Source organism: Nomascus leucogenys, chromosome 7b (genome assembly GCF_006542625.1).
Source record: "Nomascus leucogenys isolate Asia chromosome 7b, Asia_NLE_v1, whole genome shotgun sequence".
Classification (NCBI taxonomy): domain Eukaryota; kingdom Metazoa; phylum Chordata; class Mammalia; order Primates; family Hylobatidae; genus Nomascus; species Nomascus leucogenys.
In genome coordinates, this window is record NC_044387.1 from 58,732,430 (window position 1) to 58,752,542 (window position 20,113).

The following is a 20,113-nucleotide window of genomic DNA, read 5'->3' on the forward strand; positions in this document are numbered from 1 at the left end:
CTCCAGCCTGGGCGACAAAAGTGAAACTGTCTCAAAAAAAAAAAAAAAAAAAAGAAAAAGAAAAGAAAAGAAAAAAGAAAATACTAGAAACCCAGAAATTATGAGCACCTGTGAGAGAGTTTAATGCCAGGCCATGACCTTTCAGCAGCCGCATCACAGAAGGCTGGATTGCACCTCTCTAAATGGGCTTTTTCCTATTCAGTTTTTCTTGCTCCAAGAGTAACCCTTAGTTTTTTGTTTTTTTTCTGAGACAGAGTCTCGCTCTGTCACCCGGGCTGGAGTGCAGTGGCAGAATCTTGGCTTATTGCAACCACCCCCACCAGGTTCAAGCGATTCTCCTGCCCCAACCCCCGAAGTAGCCAGGATTACAGGCTCGTGACTCCATGCCTGGCTAATTTTTGTATTTTTAGTAGTAGAGACGGGGTTTCACCATGTTGGCCAGGCTGGTCTGAAACTCCTGACCTCAAGTGATCACCCACCTTGGCCTCTCAAAGTGCTGGGATTATAGGTGTGAGCCACCGCGCCTGGTCACATTTTTTATATTTTGTAGAGATGGGGGTCTCACTATATTGCCCAGGCTGTTCTTGAACTACTGGGCTCAGGCAATTCTCCCGGCTCAGCCTTCCAAAATGCTCAGATTACAGGTGTGAGCCACCGTGCCCAGCCTCTAAGATGTCCTTGTCCTAGCTATTATTATATACTATTATCTTCTAATCTTTCCTGACAGGACTATTTTCATTGTAACTCAAATGGAAATGCCTTTCATCCCTCCTAAATTTGTCAAAGCTGAGGATGGTAAATGCACATGACAGGAAGAAAGCATTAGGAAATTAGCTCAAATCATCTAGAAAGAATGCTTATTGACTTATCCTAAATATATAATTTATATAAATCTACATGATTATATAAAAGTACTTAGGCTACATTACAGTATATATATTTTAGTTATACTGTTAATTACAACCTTGAAGCTTACTAAATTATTTTAAAACTACTTGGCCACATTAACTTCAGATAAAAGTTGTCCCTAAAACATTGGCATTGATGTCCGCTAAAGTAGAACTCCTTTTAAATTACGTTTTGTTTTTTTTTTTTTTTGAGACAGAGTTTTGCTCTTGTTGCCCAGGCTGGAGTGCAAATGCACGATCTCGGCCCACTGCAACCTCCACCTCCTGGGTTCAAGCGATTCTCCTGCCTCAGCCTCCCCAGTAGCTGGGATTACAGGTGTCCACTACCACCCCTGGCTAATTTTTTTAATTTTATTTTTAGTAGCGATGAGGTTTCACCATATAAAACATAATTTAGGGCCAGGTGCGGTGGTGGCTCATGCCTGTAATCCCAGCACTTTGGGAGGCCGAGGCGAGTGGATCATCTGAGGTCAGGAGTTCGAGACACACCTAGCCAACATGGTAAAACCCGTCTCTATCAAAAATAAAAAAAAAAAAATACAAAAATTAGCCGGGCGTGGTGGCGTGCGCCTGGGAGGCTGAGGCAGGAGAAAAGCTTGAACCTGGGAGGTGGAGGTGGAAGTGAGCCCAGATCACGCCACTGCACTGCAGCCTGGGCGACAGAGGGAAACTCCTTATCAAAAAATAAATAATAAATGTTTTAATTGCAAAGATTAGCATGTAGAAAATAGGGCAAAAATACAGATTATCTGTGATTCTAACTCCGAGACACTCAACAAGTTAATTTTCCTGTTTTTAGCGTAAAATCTTTCAAGTAAATAACTACTGCTTTTAGTGTCTGCACCAGGAATCTCACATGCTTTCAAATGTTTTACAAAGCACGTAAAAAAGTATTTCAAAAGTTCCACTTACCCCTCCCACTCCCATTTTTAAGATTATTAGGATTGGCCCAAATTGAAAATTTTAACAAAAAGGAGTGCTTATTAATTACATTTTAAAATGAAGGGTTACAAAAAGAGATAAGCCTGGCATTTCTAATTCGGGGGCCATGGGACCTCTCCCCTCCAAGTGCAAGTTGTAGCAACCTGCCGGGTCCACGCATGGGCGGGTCATACTCCACCGGTTCCGGTTTCCACTCCCTGTGAACCAAAAGCCAGAGGCTCACGCACGAGTCCGGAAGTGAGGGAGGGAGGACTTTCGTTCGCAGCCGCCTCCCAGCTGGAACCTCATCCTTAGTGCTCGGCCGCGGGCGGCGTAACTCGGGGTTCTGCCTCGGAATACCTCCCACTTCTCTTGTCTAAGAGGGACAGTAGCAAGCTGAGCTCAGAGAGAAGCTGGCGAGCCAAGGAGAGAAAGAACCCTCGGTGGGGATGCCCAGAGGGTGCATGCTCCACGCCCCTCGAAACCGACTCTCATTGCCGCTGCTGCAAAGCAACCCGAGGTGCGCCATCTACCCGACTGAGGCTGCGCAAGTCCCGGGGTCTGGGCGGGGTGGTCCTCGTGCCCGCCGCGTCGCCGTGGAGACGAGGGCGGGCCCGCACGAGACTGGCGTCCACAGGCGCGCGAAGCGCTGAGACGGGCGTGGACCGCGCTGAAGTTAGGAAGCAGGTCTCTGACCGCCCTATACCGCCGGGTTTTCTCCCAGCGTCAGGCCCGGTGGCTCGGCTTCCCCAGGTACGAGGCCCGGCCCTAACGTTCCCACCCTCTTCTGGGCTCGGCCTTTCCGGCTGTGAGCCCGGCAAGGAACTCAGTCGGGTCCCTCCGAGCCCGGTGAAATCTGTCCGAGCCTCCGCTTCCTCCCCTGAAAGTGCAGGTGATGTTGTCTCCCTGCGGGTCTGTGGTGCGGGAATGGAGGAAGTGCGACAAGAGGTCGCAGGACGGGGCCCGGAGCCTGCCATCCTCTCCCGCCGCGTCTTCTGGGCTTCTTGTCTTCCGCCCCGGGGTCACCGCATCCTCCCAGGCGTCTAGTGAGTTCCTGGCCAGTGCTTGAGTCCACGCAATGCTCCTTAGCGTGCGCGGATCCAAATCAGGGGTTTCTTCCTCCCGGCTACGTGGCCCGGGAGCGGAAGGGCTGGTATATGGGCGACCTTACCCCCACTGAGCCCGCAGGGAGTAACGCAGTAAACAAACTTTGAAGCCTTCCCCGCGTGGGAGGTGGGTACCTGTTTTTATTTTATGGGAGGCTGTTAAGGTTTCTTAACTGCTGGGTAGATGTGTTGTAAATATTTGTTGAATGAATGATGTGAGGGACTTGAGTACAGCCATACCTCGCTTTATTGCACTTCACAGTTACTGTGTTTTTTACAGATTGAAAGTTTGTAGCAAGCAGCCCTGCACCGAACTACTATTTTTTCAATAGCATGTGCCCACTTCCTGTCACTCACACTTTGGTAACTATCGCTATATTTCAAACTTTTTATTTCAGGTATACCGTTACAGTGATCTGTGATCAGTGATCTTTGATGTTATGATTGCAGTTGTTTTAGGTGGTCACGAACCTCACTGGTGTAAGGCAGCAAACTTAAGCGTTATGTCTGACTGCTCCACCTACCTGCCAGTTCCCTGTTTCTCTCCTCCCTCTCGGTCCTCCTTGTAGCCTGAGAGGCAACAATATTGAAATTAGGCCAATGAATAGCCCCACAGTGGCCCCTAAGTGTTCCAGTGAAAGGAAGAGTTCCATGTCTCTCACTTTATATCAAAAGCTAGAAATGACTAAGCTTAGTGAAGGAGGCACATCAAAAACTGAAATAACATGAAAGCTAGGCCTCTTGTACCAAACAGCTGAGTTGTGAATACAAAGAAAAAGTTGTTGAAGCGAATTAAAAGTGCTACTCCAGGGAACACACCAGGGATAAGAAAGCTAAACAGCCTTATTGCTGATATGGAGAAAGTTTTAGTAGTCTGGATAGAAGATCAAACCAGCCACAACATTCTCTTAAACCAACGTCTAATTTCGAGCAAGGCCCTAATTCTCTTCAATTCTATGAGAGCTGGGAGAGATGAGCAAGCTGCAGAAGAAAAGTTGTAAGCTGGCCAGGGGCAGTGATTCATGCCTGTAATCCCAGCACTTTGGGAGGCTGAGGTGGTCGGATCACCAGCCTGGCCAACAAGGTGAAATCCCGCCTCTACTAAAAATACAAAAATTAGCTGGGCGCGGTGGTGCGTCCCTATAGTCCCAGCTACTCAGAAGGAGAATCACTTTAGCCCACGAGGTGGAGGTTGCAGTGAGCTGTGATCAGTGCACTGCACTGTAGTCTGGGCGACAGTGAGACTCTGTCTCAAAAAAAAAAAAAAGAAAAGTTGGAAGCTAGCAAGGGTTGGTTTTTGTTTGGTTTGATTTTGGTTTTGAGACCGAGTTTCACTCTTGACGCCCAGGCTGGAGTGCAGTGGCACCATCTCAGCTCACTGCAACCCCCACCTCCTGGGTTCTAGTGATTTTTCTGCCTCAGCCTCCTGAGTAGCTGGGATTACAGGCGCCCGCCACCATGCTTAGCTAATTTTGTGTTTTTAGTAGTAGAGAGGGCGTTTCACCATGTTGGCCAGACTGGTCTTGAACTCCTGACCTCATGTGATCCACCCCCCCTTGGCCTCCCAAAGTGCTGGGATTACAGGACTGAGCCACTGCGCCCAGCCTTGTTTTTGGTTTTTTTTTGTTTGTTTGTTTGTTTTTTAAGACGGAGTCTCGCTCTGTCACCCAGGCTGGAGTGCAGTGGAGCGATCTCTGCTCACAGCAAGCTCCGCCTCCCGGGTTCACGCCATTCTCCTGCCTCAGCCTCCCTAGTAGCTGGGACTACAGGCGCCCGCCACCACGCCTGGCTAATTTTTTTGTATTTTTAGTAGAGACGGGGTTTCACCGTGTTAGCCAGGATGGTCTGGATCTCCTGACCTCGTGATCTGCCCACCTCGGCCTCCCAAAGTGCTGGGATTACAGGCGTGAGCAACCGCGCCCAGCCTTGATTTTGTTTTGAGACAGGGTCTTGTTCTGTCGTGCAGGCTGGAGTGCAGTGGCGATCGTGGCTCATTGCAGCCTTGAACTTCTAGGCGCAAGTGATCCTCCTGCCTTAGCCTCCTGAGTATCTGGGTGTGTGACACCATGCTTGGCTAATTTTTTTTTTTTTTTGAGATGAGGGTCTTGCTAGTTGACTGGGCTGGCCTCAGGCAATCCTCCTGTCTTGGCCTCCCAAAGTGCTGGGATTACAGGTATGAGCCACAGCACCTGGCTGAGGTTTAAGGAAAGAAGCTATCGCTATAACATCAAAGTGCAAAGTATGGCAGCAAGTTTTCCAGAAGATCTAGCTAAGATTTTTGATGAAAGTGTCTCCACTGAACAACTGATTTTCGGTGTAGATGGAAACAGCCTTCTACTGGAAGAAGATGCCATTCTAGGACTTTCATGGCTGGAGAGAAGTCAATGCCTGGCTTCAAAGCTTCAAAGGACGGGCTGCCTCTCTTGTTAGGGGCTAATGCAGCTGGTGACTTTAAGTTGAAGCTAATGCTCCTGTACCATGCCAAAACTCCTAGGGCTTTTAGGAATTATGCTAACTCTATTCTGCCTATGCTCTGTAAATGCAACAACAAACCCAGGATGACCACATGTCTATTTACTGAATGTCTTTACATCATGTTTACAGTGTGGTTTACTGAATATTTTAAGCCTGCTATTGAGACCTACTGTTCAGAAAAAAGGATTCCTTTCAAGATATTACTGGTCATTAACAAGGCACTTGGTCACCAAGGAACTCTGATGAAGATGTACAAAGAGATTAATGTTACTTTACATGTCTGCTAACACAGTATGCATTCTACAGCCCATGGTTCAAGGAGTAATTTTGACTTTCAAGTCATTATTTAGAAATACATTTTGTGGGCTGGGCATGGTGGCTCATGCCTGTAATCCCAGCACTTTGGGAGGCGAGGCCGAGGTGGGCGGATCACGAGGTCAGTAGTTTGAGACCAGCCTGGCCAACATAGTGAAACCCCGTCTCAACTAAAAAAAGAAAAAATTAGCCAGATATGGTGGCGGGCGCCCGTAATCCCAGCTACTGGGGAGGCTGAGGCAGGAGAATCACTTGAACCCAGGAGGCAGAGGTTGCAGTGAGCCAGGATTGCGCCATTGCCCTCCAGCCTGGATGACAGAGTGACGAGACTCCATATTAAAAAAAAAAAAAAACAAAAAAATACATTTTGTGAGGCCATAGCTGCCATAGGTAGTGATTCCTCTGATGGATCTGGGCAAAGTAAATTGAAAATTTTCTGGAAAGGATTTAACATTCTAGGTGCCATTAAGAACATTCATGATTTGTGGGAAGAGGTTAAAATATCAGTTCCAGCCTGGCCAACGTGAAGAAACCCTGTCTCTACTAAAAATACAAAAATTAGCTGGGTGTGGTGGTGGGCGCCTGTAATCCCAGCTACTCAGGAGGCTGAGGCATGAGAATTTCTTGAACCCAGGAGGCAGAGGTTGCAGTGAGCCAGGACTGCACCACTGCACTCTAGCCTGGGCGACAGAGCAAGACTCCATCTAAAAAAAAAAAAAAATCATTAAAAGGAGTTTGAAGAAGTTGAGTCAGACCCCCATGGATAACTGAGAGACTCAAGACCCGAGTGGGGGAAGTAACTGCAGATGTGATAGAAGAATCAAGCGAACTGGAATTAGAAGGGGAGCCTGAAAATGTGATCAATTGCTGCAACCTCATGATAAAACTTGGATGGATGAGGAGTGGTTTCTTTTCTTTTTTTGACACGGAGTTTCACTCTTGTTGCCCAGGCTGGAGTGCATGGCACACTCTTGACCTCCTGACTTCATGTGATCCACCTGCTTCGGCCTCCCAAAGTGCTGGGATTACAGGCCTGAGCCACTGTGCCCGGCCTTGTTTCTGTTTTTGTTTTCAGACAGGGTCTTGTTCTGTTGCCCAGGCCGGAATGCAGTAGTGATCATGGCTCATTGCAGACTTGAATTTCTAGGCGCAAGTGATCCTCTTGCCTTAGCCTCCTGCCTCCTGAGTACCTGGGTGTGTAATACCATGCCTTGCTAATTTTTTTTTTTTTTGAGATGAGGGTCTTGTTAGTTGACCAGGCTGGTCTTGAACTCCTGGCCTCAAGCAGTCCTCCTGCCTTGGCCTCCCAAAGTGCTCACCACAACCTCCGCCTCCCGGGTTCAAGTGATTCTCCTGCCTCAGCCTCCCGAGTAGCTGGGATTACAGGCATGTACCACCACGTCTGGCTAATTTTTTGTATTTTTAGTAGAGACAGGATTTCACTGTGTTAGCCAGGATGGTCTCCATCTCTCAGCCTCCCAAAGTGCTGGGATTACAGGTGTGAGCCACCATGCCTGGCGAAAGTGGTTCCTTGAGTTGAAACCTACACCTGGTGAAGATGCTGTGAACATTGCTGAAATGACAGCAAAGGATTTAGAATATTACATAAACTTAGTTGACAAAGCAGTGGTAGGATTTGAGAGGATTGACTTCAATTTGAAAGATGTTCTACTATGGGTAAAATGCTATTAAATAACATTACATGCTATAGAGAAATCTTTGATGAAAGGAAGAGTCCATCGATGTGACACACATCACTATTGTCTTATTTTAAGAAATTGCCAGGCTGGGTGCGGTGGCTCAAGCCTGTAATCCCAGCACTTTGGGAGGCTGAGGTGGGTGGATTACCTGAGGTCAGGAGTTCAAGACCAGTCTGGCCAACATGGTGAAACCCCGTCTCTACTAAAAATACAAATATTAACCAGGCACGGTGGTGTGCGCCTGTAGTCCCAGCTACTCCAGAGGCTGAGGCAGGAGAATCGCTTAAACCCAGGAGGTGGAGGTTGCAGTGAGCCCAGATGGCGCCACTGTGCTCCAGCCTGGGCAACAGAATGAGACTCCATCTTAAAAAAAAAAAAAATTGAAAATGCCGCAGCCACCGGATGCAGTGGCGCATGCCTGTAATCCTAGCACTTTGGGTGGCTGAGGTGGGCGATCACTTGAGGTGAGTAGTTCAAGACCAGCCTGGCTAACATGGTGAAACCCTGACTCTACTAAAAATATAAAAGCCAGTTGTGGTGGCGGGCACCTGTAATACCCGCTACTCGGGAGGCTGAGGCAGGAGAATCGCTTGAACCCAGGAGCCGAGATCGCACCACAGAGTGAGACTCTGTCTCAAAAAAAAAAAAAAAAAGAAAAAAGAAATTGCCACAGCCACTCCAGCCTTCAGCAATCACTACCCTGATCAGTCAGCAGCTATTAACATGGAGGCAAGACCCTCTGCTGGCAAAAATATTACAACTCACTGAAGAATCAGATAATTGTTAGCATTTTTTAGCAATAAAGTGTTTTTATTTATTTTTATTTTTATTTTTGAGACAGTTTCATCTCATTGCCCATGGTGGAATGCAATGGCGTGATCTTGGCTCACTGCAACCTCCACCTTCTGGGTTCAAGCAATTCTCCTGCCTCAGCCTCCTGAGTAGCTGGAATTACAGGCACCTGCCACCACACCCAGTTAATTTTGTGTTTTTAGTAGAGACAGGGTTTTGCCATGTTGGCCAGGCTGGTCTCGAATTCCTGACCTCAGGTGATCCTCCCGCCTGGGCCTCCCAAAGTGCTGGGATAACAGGTGTGAGCCACTGTGCCTGCCCAGTAAAGTGGCTTTTGTTTTTTGTTGAGTCTGAGTGTTGCTCTGTCGCCCAGGCTGGAATGCAATGGTGCGATCTCGGCTTGCTGCAACCTCTGTCTCCCAGGTTCAAGCAATTCTCCTGCCTCAGCCTCCCGAGTAGCTGGGATTACAGCCACCCACCACCACCACCAGCTAATTTTTGTATTTTTAGTAGAGACATGGTTTCACCATATTGGCCAGGCTGGTCTTGAACTCCTGACCTCGTGACCCGCCCACCTTGGCCTCCCAAAGTGCTGAGATTACGGGCGTGAGCCACTGTGCCCTGCCAAAGTATTTTTTTTTTTTTTTCTTGAGACGGAGTCTCGCTCTGTCGCCCAGGCTGGAGTGCAGTGGCGCAATCTCGGCTCATTGCAAGCTCCGCCTCCCAGGTTCACGCCATTCTCCTGCCTTAGCCTCTCCGAGTAGCTGGGACTACAGGCGCCCACCACCATGCCCGGCTAATTTTTTTGTATTTTTTAGTAGAGACGAGGTTTCACCGCGGTCTCGATCTCCTGACCTCGTGATTCGCCCGCCTCGGCCTCCCAAAGTGCTGGGATTACAAGCGTGAGCCACCGCGCCCGGCCCCTGCCAAAGTATTTTTAAATTAAGGTATGTACATTAGTTTTTTAGACAATGCTATTGCACACTTAACTACAAGTGTAGACATAACTTCTTTTTTTTTTTTTTTTTTTTTTTTTTTTTGAGACGGAGTGTCTCTCTGTTGCCCAGGCTGGAGTGCAGTGGTGCGATCTTGGCTCACTGCAAGCTCTACCTCCCGGGTTCACACCATTCTCCTCCCTCAGCCTCCTGAGTAGTTGGGACTACAGGCGCCCGCCACCATGCCCGGCTAATTTTTTGTATTTTTAGTAGAGATGGGGTTTCACTGTGCTAGCCAGGATGGTCTCGATCTCCTGACCTGGTGATCCACCTGCCTTGGCCTCCCAAAGTGCCGGGATTACAGGTGTGAGTCACTGTGCCCAGCTGACATAACTTTTATATGAACTGGGAAATCAAAAAATTCATGTCACTGGCTTTATGTGGTCTGCAGCTGAACTCTCAATCTCTCTGAGGTCTGCCTATACTAGTCCCAGTTCCACCACTTGTTAGCTGGGAACCTTGAGCCCTCCATCTATAAAATGAAGTTGATAACCACTTGCTGAGGTAGTTATATTAAAGTAGGTAGTTCATGAAAAGTGCTTAGCACTAATGCGTAGCAGAGTACCTCTCTATGGATGTTATTTTGATTGTAGTCTATACATTTTTGATTGTGTGGTACTCTCAACATTTTGTTAAAACATAACATTGATAAGAAAAAATCGATTCTGGATGGGTCCACTGTCTGTCTGTAGTTGGCATATTCCTCATGCCTGTGTGGGTTTTTGCCAGATGCTCTGATTTCCTCCCATGTCCCACGATAAGCACATTAGCTTCATTGACATGTCTGAATGATCCTAGTGTGAGTGAGTGTATGTGCGAGTATGCAATGCCATGAATGGCATCCTGTCCAGGGTGGCTTCCCCCCTTGTGCCCTGAGCTGCCAGGATAGACTCTAGCCAACCTTGACCCTGAACTGGAATAAGTGGGTAAATAATTATCTTACTTGTTCTTCTGAATCTTTTGTACATATATGTATAGCTCACATTTATTTCAGTGTTTAATATTAAAAGGGTTTCGATCTTTATTTAGAAGTTTGGTGATGTTTTGTGACCAGAAATATGTTACAAGAACTTAACTCTTGTTTATATCAATTAGCTTATGGTAAAATTGGTCTCTTTATACATCATTGTGCTTAAAGTTGCAGTTTCCAAGAACCTATCAATGACGTTAAGTGAGGACTTACTGTACTTAGTTCTAGATGAGGCTGGATGATATTCAGATTCAATTTTTTTTTTTTTTTGAGATGGAGTTTCACTCTTGTCACCCAGGCTGGAATGTAATGGCATGATCTTGGCTCACTGCAACCTCCACCTCCTGGGTTCAAGCGATTCTCCTGCCTCAGCCTCCCAAGTAGCTGGGATTACAGGCACCTGCCACCATGCCCGGCTAATTTTTGTATTTTTATTACAGACGGGGTTTCACTGTGTTGGCTAGGCTGGTCTTGAACTCCTGACCTCAGGTTATCCACCTGCCTCGGCCTCCCAAAGTCCTGGGATTACAGGCGTGAGCCACTGCACCCAGCCAGGTTCAATTTTTTAGCAAGATTTCATCATGGATGGTAGCACTTAATCAGTACTTTGTTGGGTTTATTTTGGTCTCTTTTTTATTTGTTGGAGGTCTTTTCTAAATATTTTATGATTCTCGATTGTCCGTTTATACTTAAGTGTAGCTGAGAGATTATGGCCGAGCGCCTGTAATCCCAGCACTTTGGGAGGCTGAGGCGGGCAGATCGCTTGAGGTCAGGAATTCAAGACCAGTCTGGCTTAGCCAGGTGTGACGGTACTCGGGAGGCTGAGACAGAAGAATCGCTTGAACCCAGGAGGCAGAGTTTGCAGTGAGCCGAGATTGAGCCACTGCACTCCAGCCTGGGCAACAAAGCGAGACTCCGTCTCAAAAAAAAAAAAAAAAAAAAAAAAAAAAAGGCGTAACTGAGAAATTTGTTGGAAGCTCCTAGTGTCTGAGCAGGACTTGTGAGTTCATGGGCTTCACTTTAGGGTAATCTAGGGACCAGTCTGCTTTTTCATTGATGGAGAGTAAGGCACAGGTCTCAGAATCTGGAGATCTGTTAGTTTTCAGTGTTTTCTGAGATGACTTTTCCAGCCTCCTGCCTGAGAGGTACCATCTAGCTACCAGAATTTTGGAAGCGGGACAGCAGAAGTGGCGTGAATACCCTGTCTGACAGGGTTGGAATTCTGTGTGGCCCACTTTCCTTTGGTATCCACTCTGAAGCTTTTCATTTCCTCAAACCTGTTAGGCCACTTCATTTTCCTTTCTTGTAAAACCCTGTGGAAATCCCTCCTGTCCTATAATCTCTTCTCTCATCTCTTTAACCTTATGGTTTGTTCCTTTGTATTCTTTACTGTCACCTTAGAAGGTCAATCTACATCTTTAACTGGGAGTCAGCACCTAATAATTTTTGTTTTTCTTGGACTGCTTTTTTTTTTTTTTTTTTTTTTTTTGAGACGGAGTTTTGCTCTTGTTGCCCAGGCTGGAGTACAGTGGTGTGATCTTGGCTCACTGCAACCTCCGCCTCCCAGGTACAAGTGATTCTCTTGTTTCAGCCTCCCAAGTAGCTTGGATTACAGGCATTCGCCACCATGCCACCTTTTTTTTTTTTTTTTTTTTTTTTTTTAAGTAGAGACAGGGTTTCACCACGTTAGTCAAGCTGGTCGCAAACTCCTGACCTCAGGTGATCCACCTGCTTTGGCCTCCCAGAGTTCTAGGATTACAGGCGTGTGCCACCATCGTTGGCCATGTTTTGTATTTGATTATCATTATATTCCAACTTATAAGCAAGTTTATATTCATACATGTCCTTATTGAAAGCAAACCTGTGTCCTAGTTTTTCCAGTATATGTGTATTTTATCTGTGAGGTTACAGATGTTGTTTTAGAGGCTGGAGATAGAGTGGAGAGAAGATCAAATATGATTCCTGTTTTCATGGAATTTATATTTTAGTGGGGAAGGCAGACATGTACAAATCTGGTACAGAGTATATAATACAAGGGAGTCCTTCACCACGAAGGACATTCCACAGGATCATTATGACAGAAACCCAAGGCAGTGACACATTGATTATAGCAGCATTTCACCAAAAATCATTACTTGAATACTCCTTCTATTTGGTTTATTTGTAGAAATAATCACTTATGATGACTTCTGTTACTTGGAGTGTAGTATCAGAAAAACTAGGACATCGGTTTGATGTAAGTAAGGATTATTCGTTTTGTATGGATAAACTGGCTAATTCCTTGTCTGATTGTCATTGAAATATGTGACCTTGATTATAAGGGTGACTTCATTCTTTTAGAATGAAACACCTTGTAAATGCATCACAATTACTCAACATAGGACGTGTTCACCCTGTTAGCTTGCCTCCACCATCTACTTAAATCTTACTCTTCTATCTTACTACTTGTATTAGCTTCCTAGGGCTGCTGTAACAAAGTACCACAAACCTGTTGGCTTAAAATTAATAGAAGTTTATTCTTTAACAGTTTTAGAGGCTAGAAGTCTGGAATCAAGGTGTCATCCTCTCCCTGAAGGCTCAAGGGAGGATCTGTTCCATGCCTTTCTCTTAGCTTCTGATGTTGCCAGCGATCTTTGGCAATTCTTGTAGATACATTAATCTCTGCCTCTGTCACCACATTGCATTCTCCTCTTTATGTGTGTCTGTCCCTGTATCTCTTCTAAGAAAGACACAAATCGTGTTGGATTAAGGGCCCACCCTACTCCCATGTGACCTCATCTTAACTTACATCTAAATTACTTCTGCAAAGACACTGTTTTCAGATAAGGTCACATTCACAGGTAGCAGGGGTTAGGATTTCAGCAAATCTTTTTTGGGGAACACAGTTCAACCCACAACACTACCATTCCTGGCACTAAAAAAATAATAATAATAATAATAAAACTATGTCATAATGTATTCAGTTCCTAATGAATATTTTTAATAGAAATTATCACCAATTGAAAATGAAAAATGGGCTCAGGCACAGTGGCTCATGCCTATAATCCCAGCACTTTGGGAGGCTGAGGCGGGCAGATCATTTAAGGTCAGGAGTTTAAGACCAGCCTGGCCAACATGGGGAAACCCCCCCATCTCTACTAAAAATACAAAAAGTAGCCAGTTGTGGTGGTGCATTCCTGTAATCCGAGCTACATGGGAGGCTGAAGCAGGAGAATCGGTTGAACCCGGGAAGTGGAGGTTGCAGTGAGCCTAGATTGCACCACTGCATTCCAGCCTGGGCAACAGAGCAAGACTGTTTCGAAAAAAAAAAAAAAAAAAAAAAAAAAAGAAAAGAAAGAAAAAATGAAAACTAGGCAAGGTGCAGTGGTGCCTGTCTGTAGTGCCAGCTACTTGGGGGGCCGAGACAGGAGAATTGCTTGAGGCCAGGGGTTTAAGATTACAGTCAGCTGGCCGGGCGCGGTGGCTCACGCTTGTAATCCCAGCACTTTGGGAGGCCGAGGCGGGCGGATCACGAGGTCAGGAGATCGAGACCACGGTGAAACCCCGTCTCTACTAAAAATACAAAAAATTAGCCGGGCGCGGTGGCGGGCGCCTGTAGTCCCAGCTACTCGGAGAGGCTGAGGCAGGAGAATGGCGTGAACCTGGGAGGCGGAGCTTGCAGTGAGCCGAGATTGCGCCACTGCACTCCAGCCTGGGCGACAGAGCAAGACTCCGTCTCAAAAAAAAAAAAAAAAAAAGATTACAGTCAGCTATGTTCACACCACTGCACTCCAGCCTCAGTGACAGAGTGAGACCCTATCTCTACACACAAAAAAAGGCACTTTGGGAGGCTAAGGTGGATAGATCAGTTGAGCTCAGGAGTTTGAGACCAGCCTGGGCAATATAGCAAGACCCTGTCTCTACAAATAATAAAAGATAAGCTGAGCGCCGGGCGCGGTGGCTCACGCCTGTAATCCCAGCACTTCGGGAGGCCGAGGCGGGTGGATTACAAGATCAGGAGATCGAGACCATCCTGGCTAACACAGTGAAACCCCGTCTCTACTAAAAAAATACAAAAAATTAGCCGGGCGAGGTGGTGTGCGCCTGTAGTCCCAGCTACTCAGGAGGCTGAGGCAGGAGAATGGCATGAACCCCGGGGGGCGGAGCCTGCAGTGAGCCGAGATTGCGCCACTGCACTCCAGCCTGGGCGACAACGAGACTCTGTCTCAAAAAAAAAAAAAAAAAAAAAAAAAAGCTGAGCATGGTGGCGCATACCTGTGGACCCAGCTACTTGGGAGGCTATGGTGGGAGGACTGCTTGAGCATGGGAGGTTGAGGCTGCAGTGAGCTGTGATGGTGCCACAGTACTTCAGCCTGGATAATAGCATGAGACCCTGGATGGCAGCGTGAGAAAGAAAAAAAGGCCAGGCATGGTGGCTTATGCCTATAATCCTAACACTTGGGGAGGCTGAGGTGGGAGGATCACCTGAGCCTGAGGAGGTCGAGGCTACCGTGAGCTATGATCGCACTGCTGCATTCCAACCTGGGTGACACAGGGAAAGCTTGTCTTTTTTTTTTTTTTTTTTTTTTTTTTCTGAGAGTCTTGCTCTGTCGCCCAGGCCGTGGTGCAGTGGTGCAATCTCGGTTCAGTGCAACCTCTGCCTCATGGGTTCAAGTGATTCTCCTGCCTCAGCTTCCTGAGTAGCTGGGATTGCAGGTGCCCACCACCACACCTGGCTAATTTTTGTATTTTTAGTAGAGATGGAGTTTCCCCATGTTGGGCAGGCTGGTCTTGAACTCCTGACTTCAGGTGATCTGCCCGCCTCACCCTCCCAAAGGGCTGGGATTACAGGCGTGAGCCACTGTGCCTGGCCAGAAATTCTGTCTTTAAAAAAAGAAAAGAAAGAAAATGAAAACTATACACAGTAACACTGATAACCATAAAAATTAATCTGAGGAAAAATAAGAAATCTTGGCCTCTACTGGTGTTTTTGTGAAGGGAAGTTGAAGGTGCTGAAGCATCTAGACATGAAAGAACCAGGCACAACTTCTGAGTGTGGCTCGCTCTCCTCTCAGTTTCCTTTATTAGAAAATAACATTTTGCAGATGACATGATTCTGTATCTAGAAAACCCCATCATCTCAGCCCAAAAGCTTCTTAAGCTGATAACCAACCTCAGCAAAGCCTCAGGATACAGATCAGTGTGCAAAAATTGCAAACATTCCTGTACACCAATAACAGGCAAGCAGAGAACCAAATCATGAATGAATTCCTATTCACAGTTGCCACAAAAATAATAAAATACCTAGGAATACAGCTAACAAGGGAAGTGGAAGACCTCTTCAAGTAGAGCTACAAACCACTGCTCAAAGAAATCAGAGGTGACACAAACAAATGGAAAAACATTCCATGCTCATGGATAGGAAAAATCAATATCATGAAAATGGCCATACCACCCAAAGCAATTTACAGATTCAATGCTATTACCATTAACTACCATTGACATTCTTCACAGAATTAGAAAAAACTACTTTAAAATTCATATGGAACAAAAAAAGCATGAATAGCCAGGACAATCCTAAGCAAAAAGAACAAAGCTGCAGGCATCATGCTACCCAACTTCGAACTATATTACAAGGTTACAGTAACAAAAACGGAATGGTACTGGCGCAAAAACAGAAAGATAGACTAATGGAACAGAATAGAGAACCCAGAAATAAGACTGCACACTTACAACTATCTGATCTTTGACAAATCTGACCAAAACCAGCAATGGGGAAAGGAGTCCCTATTTAATAACAGGTGCTGGGAGAACTGGCTAGCCATATTCAAATATTGAAACTGGACCCCTTCTTTACACCATATATAAAAACCAACTCAAGATGGGTTAAAGACTTAAATTTAAAACCCAAAACTATAAAAACCCTGGAAGAAAATCTAGGCAATACCATTCAAAACATAGGCACATGCAAAGATTTCATGATGAAGATGCCAGAAGCAATTGCAACAGATTCAAAAATTGACAAATTTAGTTTAATTTCTAATTAAATTAAAGCACTTCTGCACAGCAAAAGAAACTATCATCAGAGTAAACAGACAACCTACAGAATGGGAGAAAATTTTTGCACTCTATCCATCTGACAAAGGTCTAACATCTAGCATTTACAACATTATGAGATAAAAACAGCCCCATTAAAAAGTGGGCAAAGGACATGAACAGACACTTTTCAAAAGAAGACATATATATGGTGAACAAACATGAAAAAAAAGCTCAATATCACTGATCATTAGAGAAATGCAAATCAAAGCCACAATGAGGCTGGGTGTGGTGGCTCACCACTGTAATTTTAGCACTTTGGGAGGCCAAGGTGGGCAGATCACTTGAGGTCAGGAGTTTGAGACCAGCCTGGCCAACATGGTGGAATCCTGTCTCTACTGAAAAATACAAAAATTAGTCGGGTGTGGTGGCAGTTACCTGTAATCCCAGCTACTTGAGAGGTTGAGGCAGGAGAATCGCTTGAGCCCAGGAGGTGGAGGTTGCAGTGAGCCGAGATCGTGCCACTGCACTCCAGCCTGGGTAAAAGAGCAAGACTTCGTCTCAAAAAATAAAAAAAAATGTAATTTAAATATAATATTTTAAGTCAGAGACCTAGCCCATGTTCATCTAGTGTTGAATTAAGGAGGGCAGGAGACTAGGAGCTGGCATGTAGCTGTTCAGAAATGTGGCTCCTGAGAGGCTGCAAATCATTTTCTCTCTTTTTTATTCCCCTTTTTCTTGTAGCTAGAAGGGGAAGATAAAAGACTTTGATTCATGAAGAATCTGCTCACTGAGAAGTGTATATCAAGCCACAGTTTCCATCAAAAAGTGATTAAGCAGAGAATGGAGAAGAAGGTTGATTCCAGGTGAGTGATGGGACTTGAGAAAAAAATATAACTGGAATAATGGTTCATATAAAACTGTAAACATTTTGTGTATGAAAAAATTTATAAATTATGAGTGAGGTAGTAACTATGGGTAAGTTTTTTTTTGTCATTGATATTTCGAGTTTTTCATCTATAAGATAATACACATTTCGTACATTATGTTATAGTCAAAAGACATTCTGAGTAGTGCATGGAAATATCAATCATTAAAATTTGATTCTGAGCAGAAGTGAGTATTATTTTCCTGAGCTTTGAAGTTATATCATCAAGGTTGGCCGGCTCTCGTGTCTTTACTTTTGATCATGGTTGCTTTCAGACTTTTACCTTCAGTTGGCTGTATCTCCACTGAAGTTCTCGGCACCTTATAATGTGGCAGACTCTGTATAACTCTCCCTTTCTGGGTTTTGGTAATTGTTCCCTCCCCTCATTTCCTTGGGCCTAGAGGTAGTACCACCTTAGCTTCTACTAGCTTCAGGTTCCTGCACTGTTCCTTGTAGTTCCTCTACACCCACAAGTTTGTAAATATACCATCTTCAGGTTGTCCTATTTTTAATATGTCATCTATTTTCTTGTGACCTTTCCTAGGTTTTATCATGAATGTTATTGGATTTTGTCACATGGTTTTTGTACATTTATTGAGATAATCATGTGGTTTTTGTTCTTTTTTCTATTAATAGGGTGTATTACATAAATTGATTTTTGAATGTTAAACCAACCTTGCATTCCTGGGATAAGTCCCACTTAGTCATGGTGTTTATATGGCATATAGTTGTATTAGTCAGGGTCCTCTAGAGGGACAGAACTAATAGGATATATGTATATGTGAAAGGGAGTTTGTTAAGGAGAATTGACTCACACAATCACAAGGTGAAGTCCTGTGATAGGCAGTCTGCAAGTTGAGGAGCAAGGAAGCCAGTAGTAGCTCAGTCCAAGTCCCAATACCTCAAAAGTAGGGAAGCCAACAGTGCAGCCTTCAACCTGTGGCCAAAGGCTTGCGAGCCCCTGGTAAACCATTGGTTAAGTCCAAGAATTCAACAGCCAAAGAACTTAGAGTCTGATGTTCGAGGTCAGGAAACATCCAGCATGGGAGAAAGATGCAGGCCAGAAGACTTAGCAAGTCAGCTTCTCCTACCTTCTGCCTGCTTTTCCTAGCTGTGCTGGCAGCCATTGGATGGTGCCCACCCACATTGTGGGTGGGCCTTCCTCTCCTAGTCCACTGACTCAAATGTTAATCTCTTCTGGCAACACCCAGATACACCCAGAAACAATACTTTGCATCCTTCAATTCAATCAAGTTGACACTTAATATTAACCATCACAATGGTTTTTATACATTGTTGGATTTGGTTTGCTACTATTTTTTGAGGATTTTTATGTCTAGTCCCGAGGTCTATTGGTCTTTTTTTTTTCTTTTTGGTAATATCTTTGTCTTTGGTATGATGGTGATACTGGTCTCAATGAATTTGGAAGTGTTCCTCCATTTTCTGGAAGAGTTTATAGAGCATTGTTATGGTATTTATTTATTTATTTTTGAGATGGAGTCTCGCTCTGTTGCCCAGGCTGGAGTGCAGTGGTACAGTCTCAGCTCACTGCAATCTCTGCCTGCCCGGTTCAAGTGATTCTCCATCATGTTAGCCAGGCTAGTCTCAAATTCCTGGGGTGATCTGCCCACCTCCGCCTCCCAAAGTGCTGGGATTACAGGTGTTGAGCCTATTATTTCTTTTTCTTTTTAAATCTTTGGTAGAATTAATCACTGACACTATCTGTGCTTTTTTTTGTAGGAAAAATTATTTATTTTAGAGACAGGGTCTTGCCCTGTTGCCTGGGCTGGAGTATAGTGGCACGATCACAGCTCAGTGCAGTTTCTAACTCCTGGGCTCAAGCAGTCTTGCTGCCTCAGCCTCCCAAAGTGCTAGGATTACAGATGTGAGCTACCAAGCCTGGCCTCTTTGTAGGAAAATTTTTAATTACTCATTTAATTTTTTTTAGTTGATAGAGATCTATTAGGTTTCTATTTATTGTTTTTGTTTGTTTTTTGAGATAGAGTCTTACTCTTGTCACCCAGGCTGGAGTATGGTGGTGTGGTCTTGGCTCACTGCAACCTCTGCCTCCCTGGTTCAAGCAATTCTCCTGCCTCAGCCTCCCGAGTAGCTGAGATTAGAGACACATGCCACCATGCCTGGCTAATTTTTGTATTTTTAGTAGAGATGGGGTGTTAACCATGTTGGCCTGGCTTGTCTTGAACTCGTGACCTCAAATGACCCACCTGCCTCAGCCTCCCAAAGTACTGGGATTACAGGCATGAGCCACTGAGCCCAGCTGTGTTTCTTCCTGAGTTAATTTTGGTAATTTCAGTTTTTCTAGAAATTTTTCCATTTCATTTATGTTGTCTAATTTGTTGGCATAAAGTTAACTGTATGCCCTTATAATTCTTTTAATTTATGAAGGGTCAGTGGTAATGTCCTTTCTTTCATACCTAATTTTGGTGATCTGTGTCTTCTCTCTTTTCTCATTGGTTGATCTAGGTAAAGACTTGTCAGTTTTGCTGAGGGACCCTTACTGTTATGCTCTTTTTTTTTTTTTTTTTTTTTTTTGAGACAGAGTCTCGCTCTGTCGCCCAGGCTGGAGTGCAGTGGCACTATCTCGGCTCACTGCAAGCTCCGCCTCCTGGGTTCACACCATTCTCCTGCCTCAGCCTCTCCGAGTAGCTGGGACTACAAGCGCCCGCCACCACGCCCGGCTAATTTTTTGTATTTTTAGTAGAGACAGGGTTTCACCGTGGTCTCGATCTCCTGACCTCGTGATCCGCCCGCCTCGGCCTCCCAAAGTGCTGGGATTACAAGCGTGAGCCACCGCGCCTGGCCTGTTATGCTCTTTTTTTTTCTTAAACTAATTTGAATTGGGTTCCTGTAGCTTGCAACTTAGGGTGCTATGAATATACAGAAGTTTCTTATAGAATCCACTGGGTCTTGGGCAAAGTGGGAGTGAGAACTGTTTGAGGACCTATTCAGCAGGTATTATGGAACCTT

General features: G+C 45.1%; 1 protein-coding gene across 12 annotated transcripts in view; it reads left to right on the top strand.

The window, feature by feature from the left end:
- The first annotated feature begins 2,083 nt into the window (after positions 1–2,083).
- Positions 2,084–20,113, top strand: part of SFI1 (SFI1 centrin binding protein) — a 127,235-nt gene continuing 109,205 nt past the window's right edge. For 7 of the 12 annotated variants that reach the window (XR_004031016.1, XM_030816141.1, XM_030816145.1 and 4 more), the window contains exons 1-2: positions 2,101–2,582; positions 16,942–17,063. Coding sequence is in view for 11 of the 12 variants with exons in the window: in XM_030816141.1 (XP_030672001.1) it covers positions 16,972–17,063 (92 nt within the window). In the remaining variant the exon portion in view is untranslated. Of the gene's footprint in view, positions 2,583–2,898; positions 3,063–16,941; positions 17,064–20,113 lie in introns of those variants that run through there. The other 5 variants (XM_030816134.1, XM_030816139.1, XM_030816135.1 and 2 more) reach the window with 4 other exon arrangements.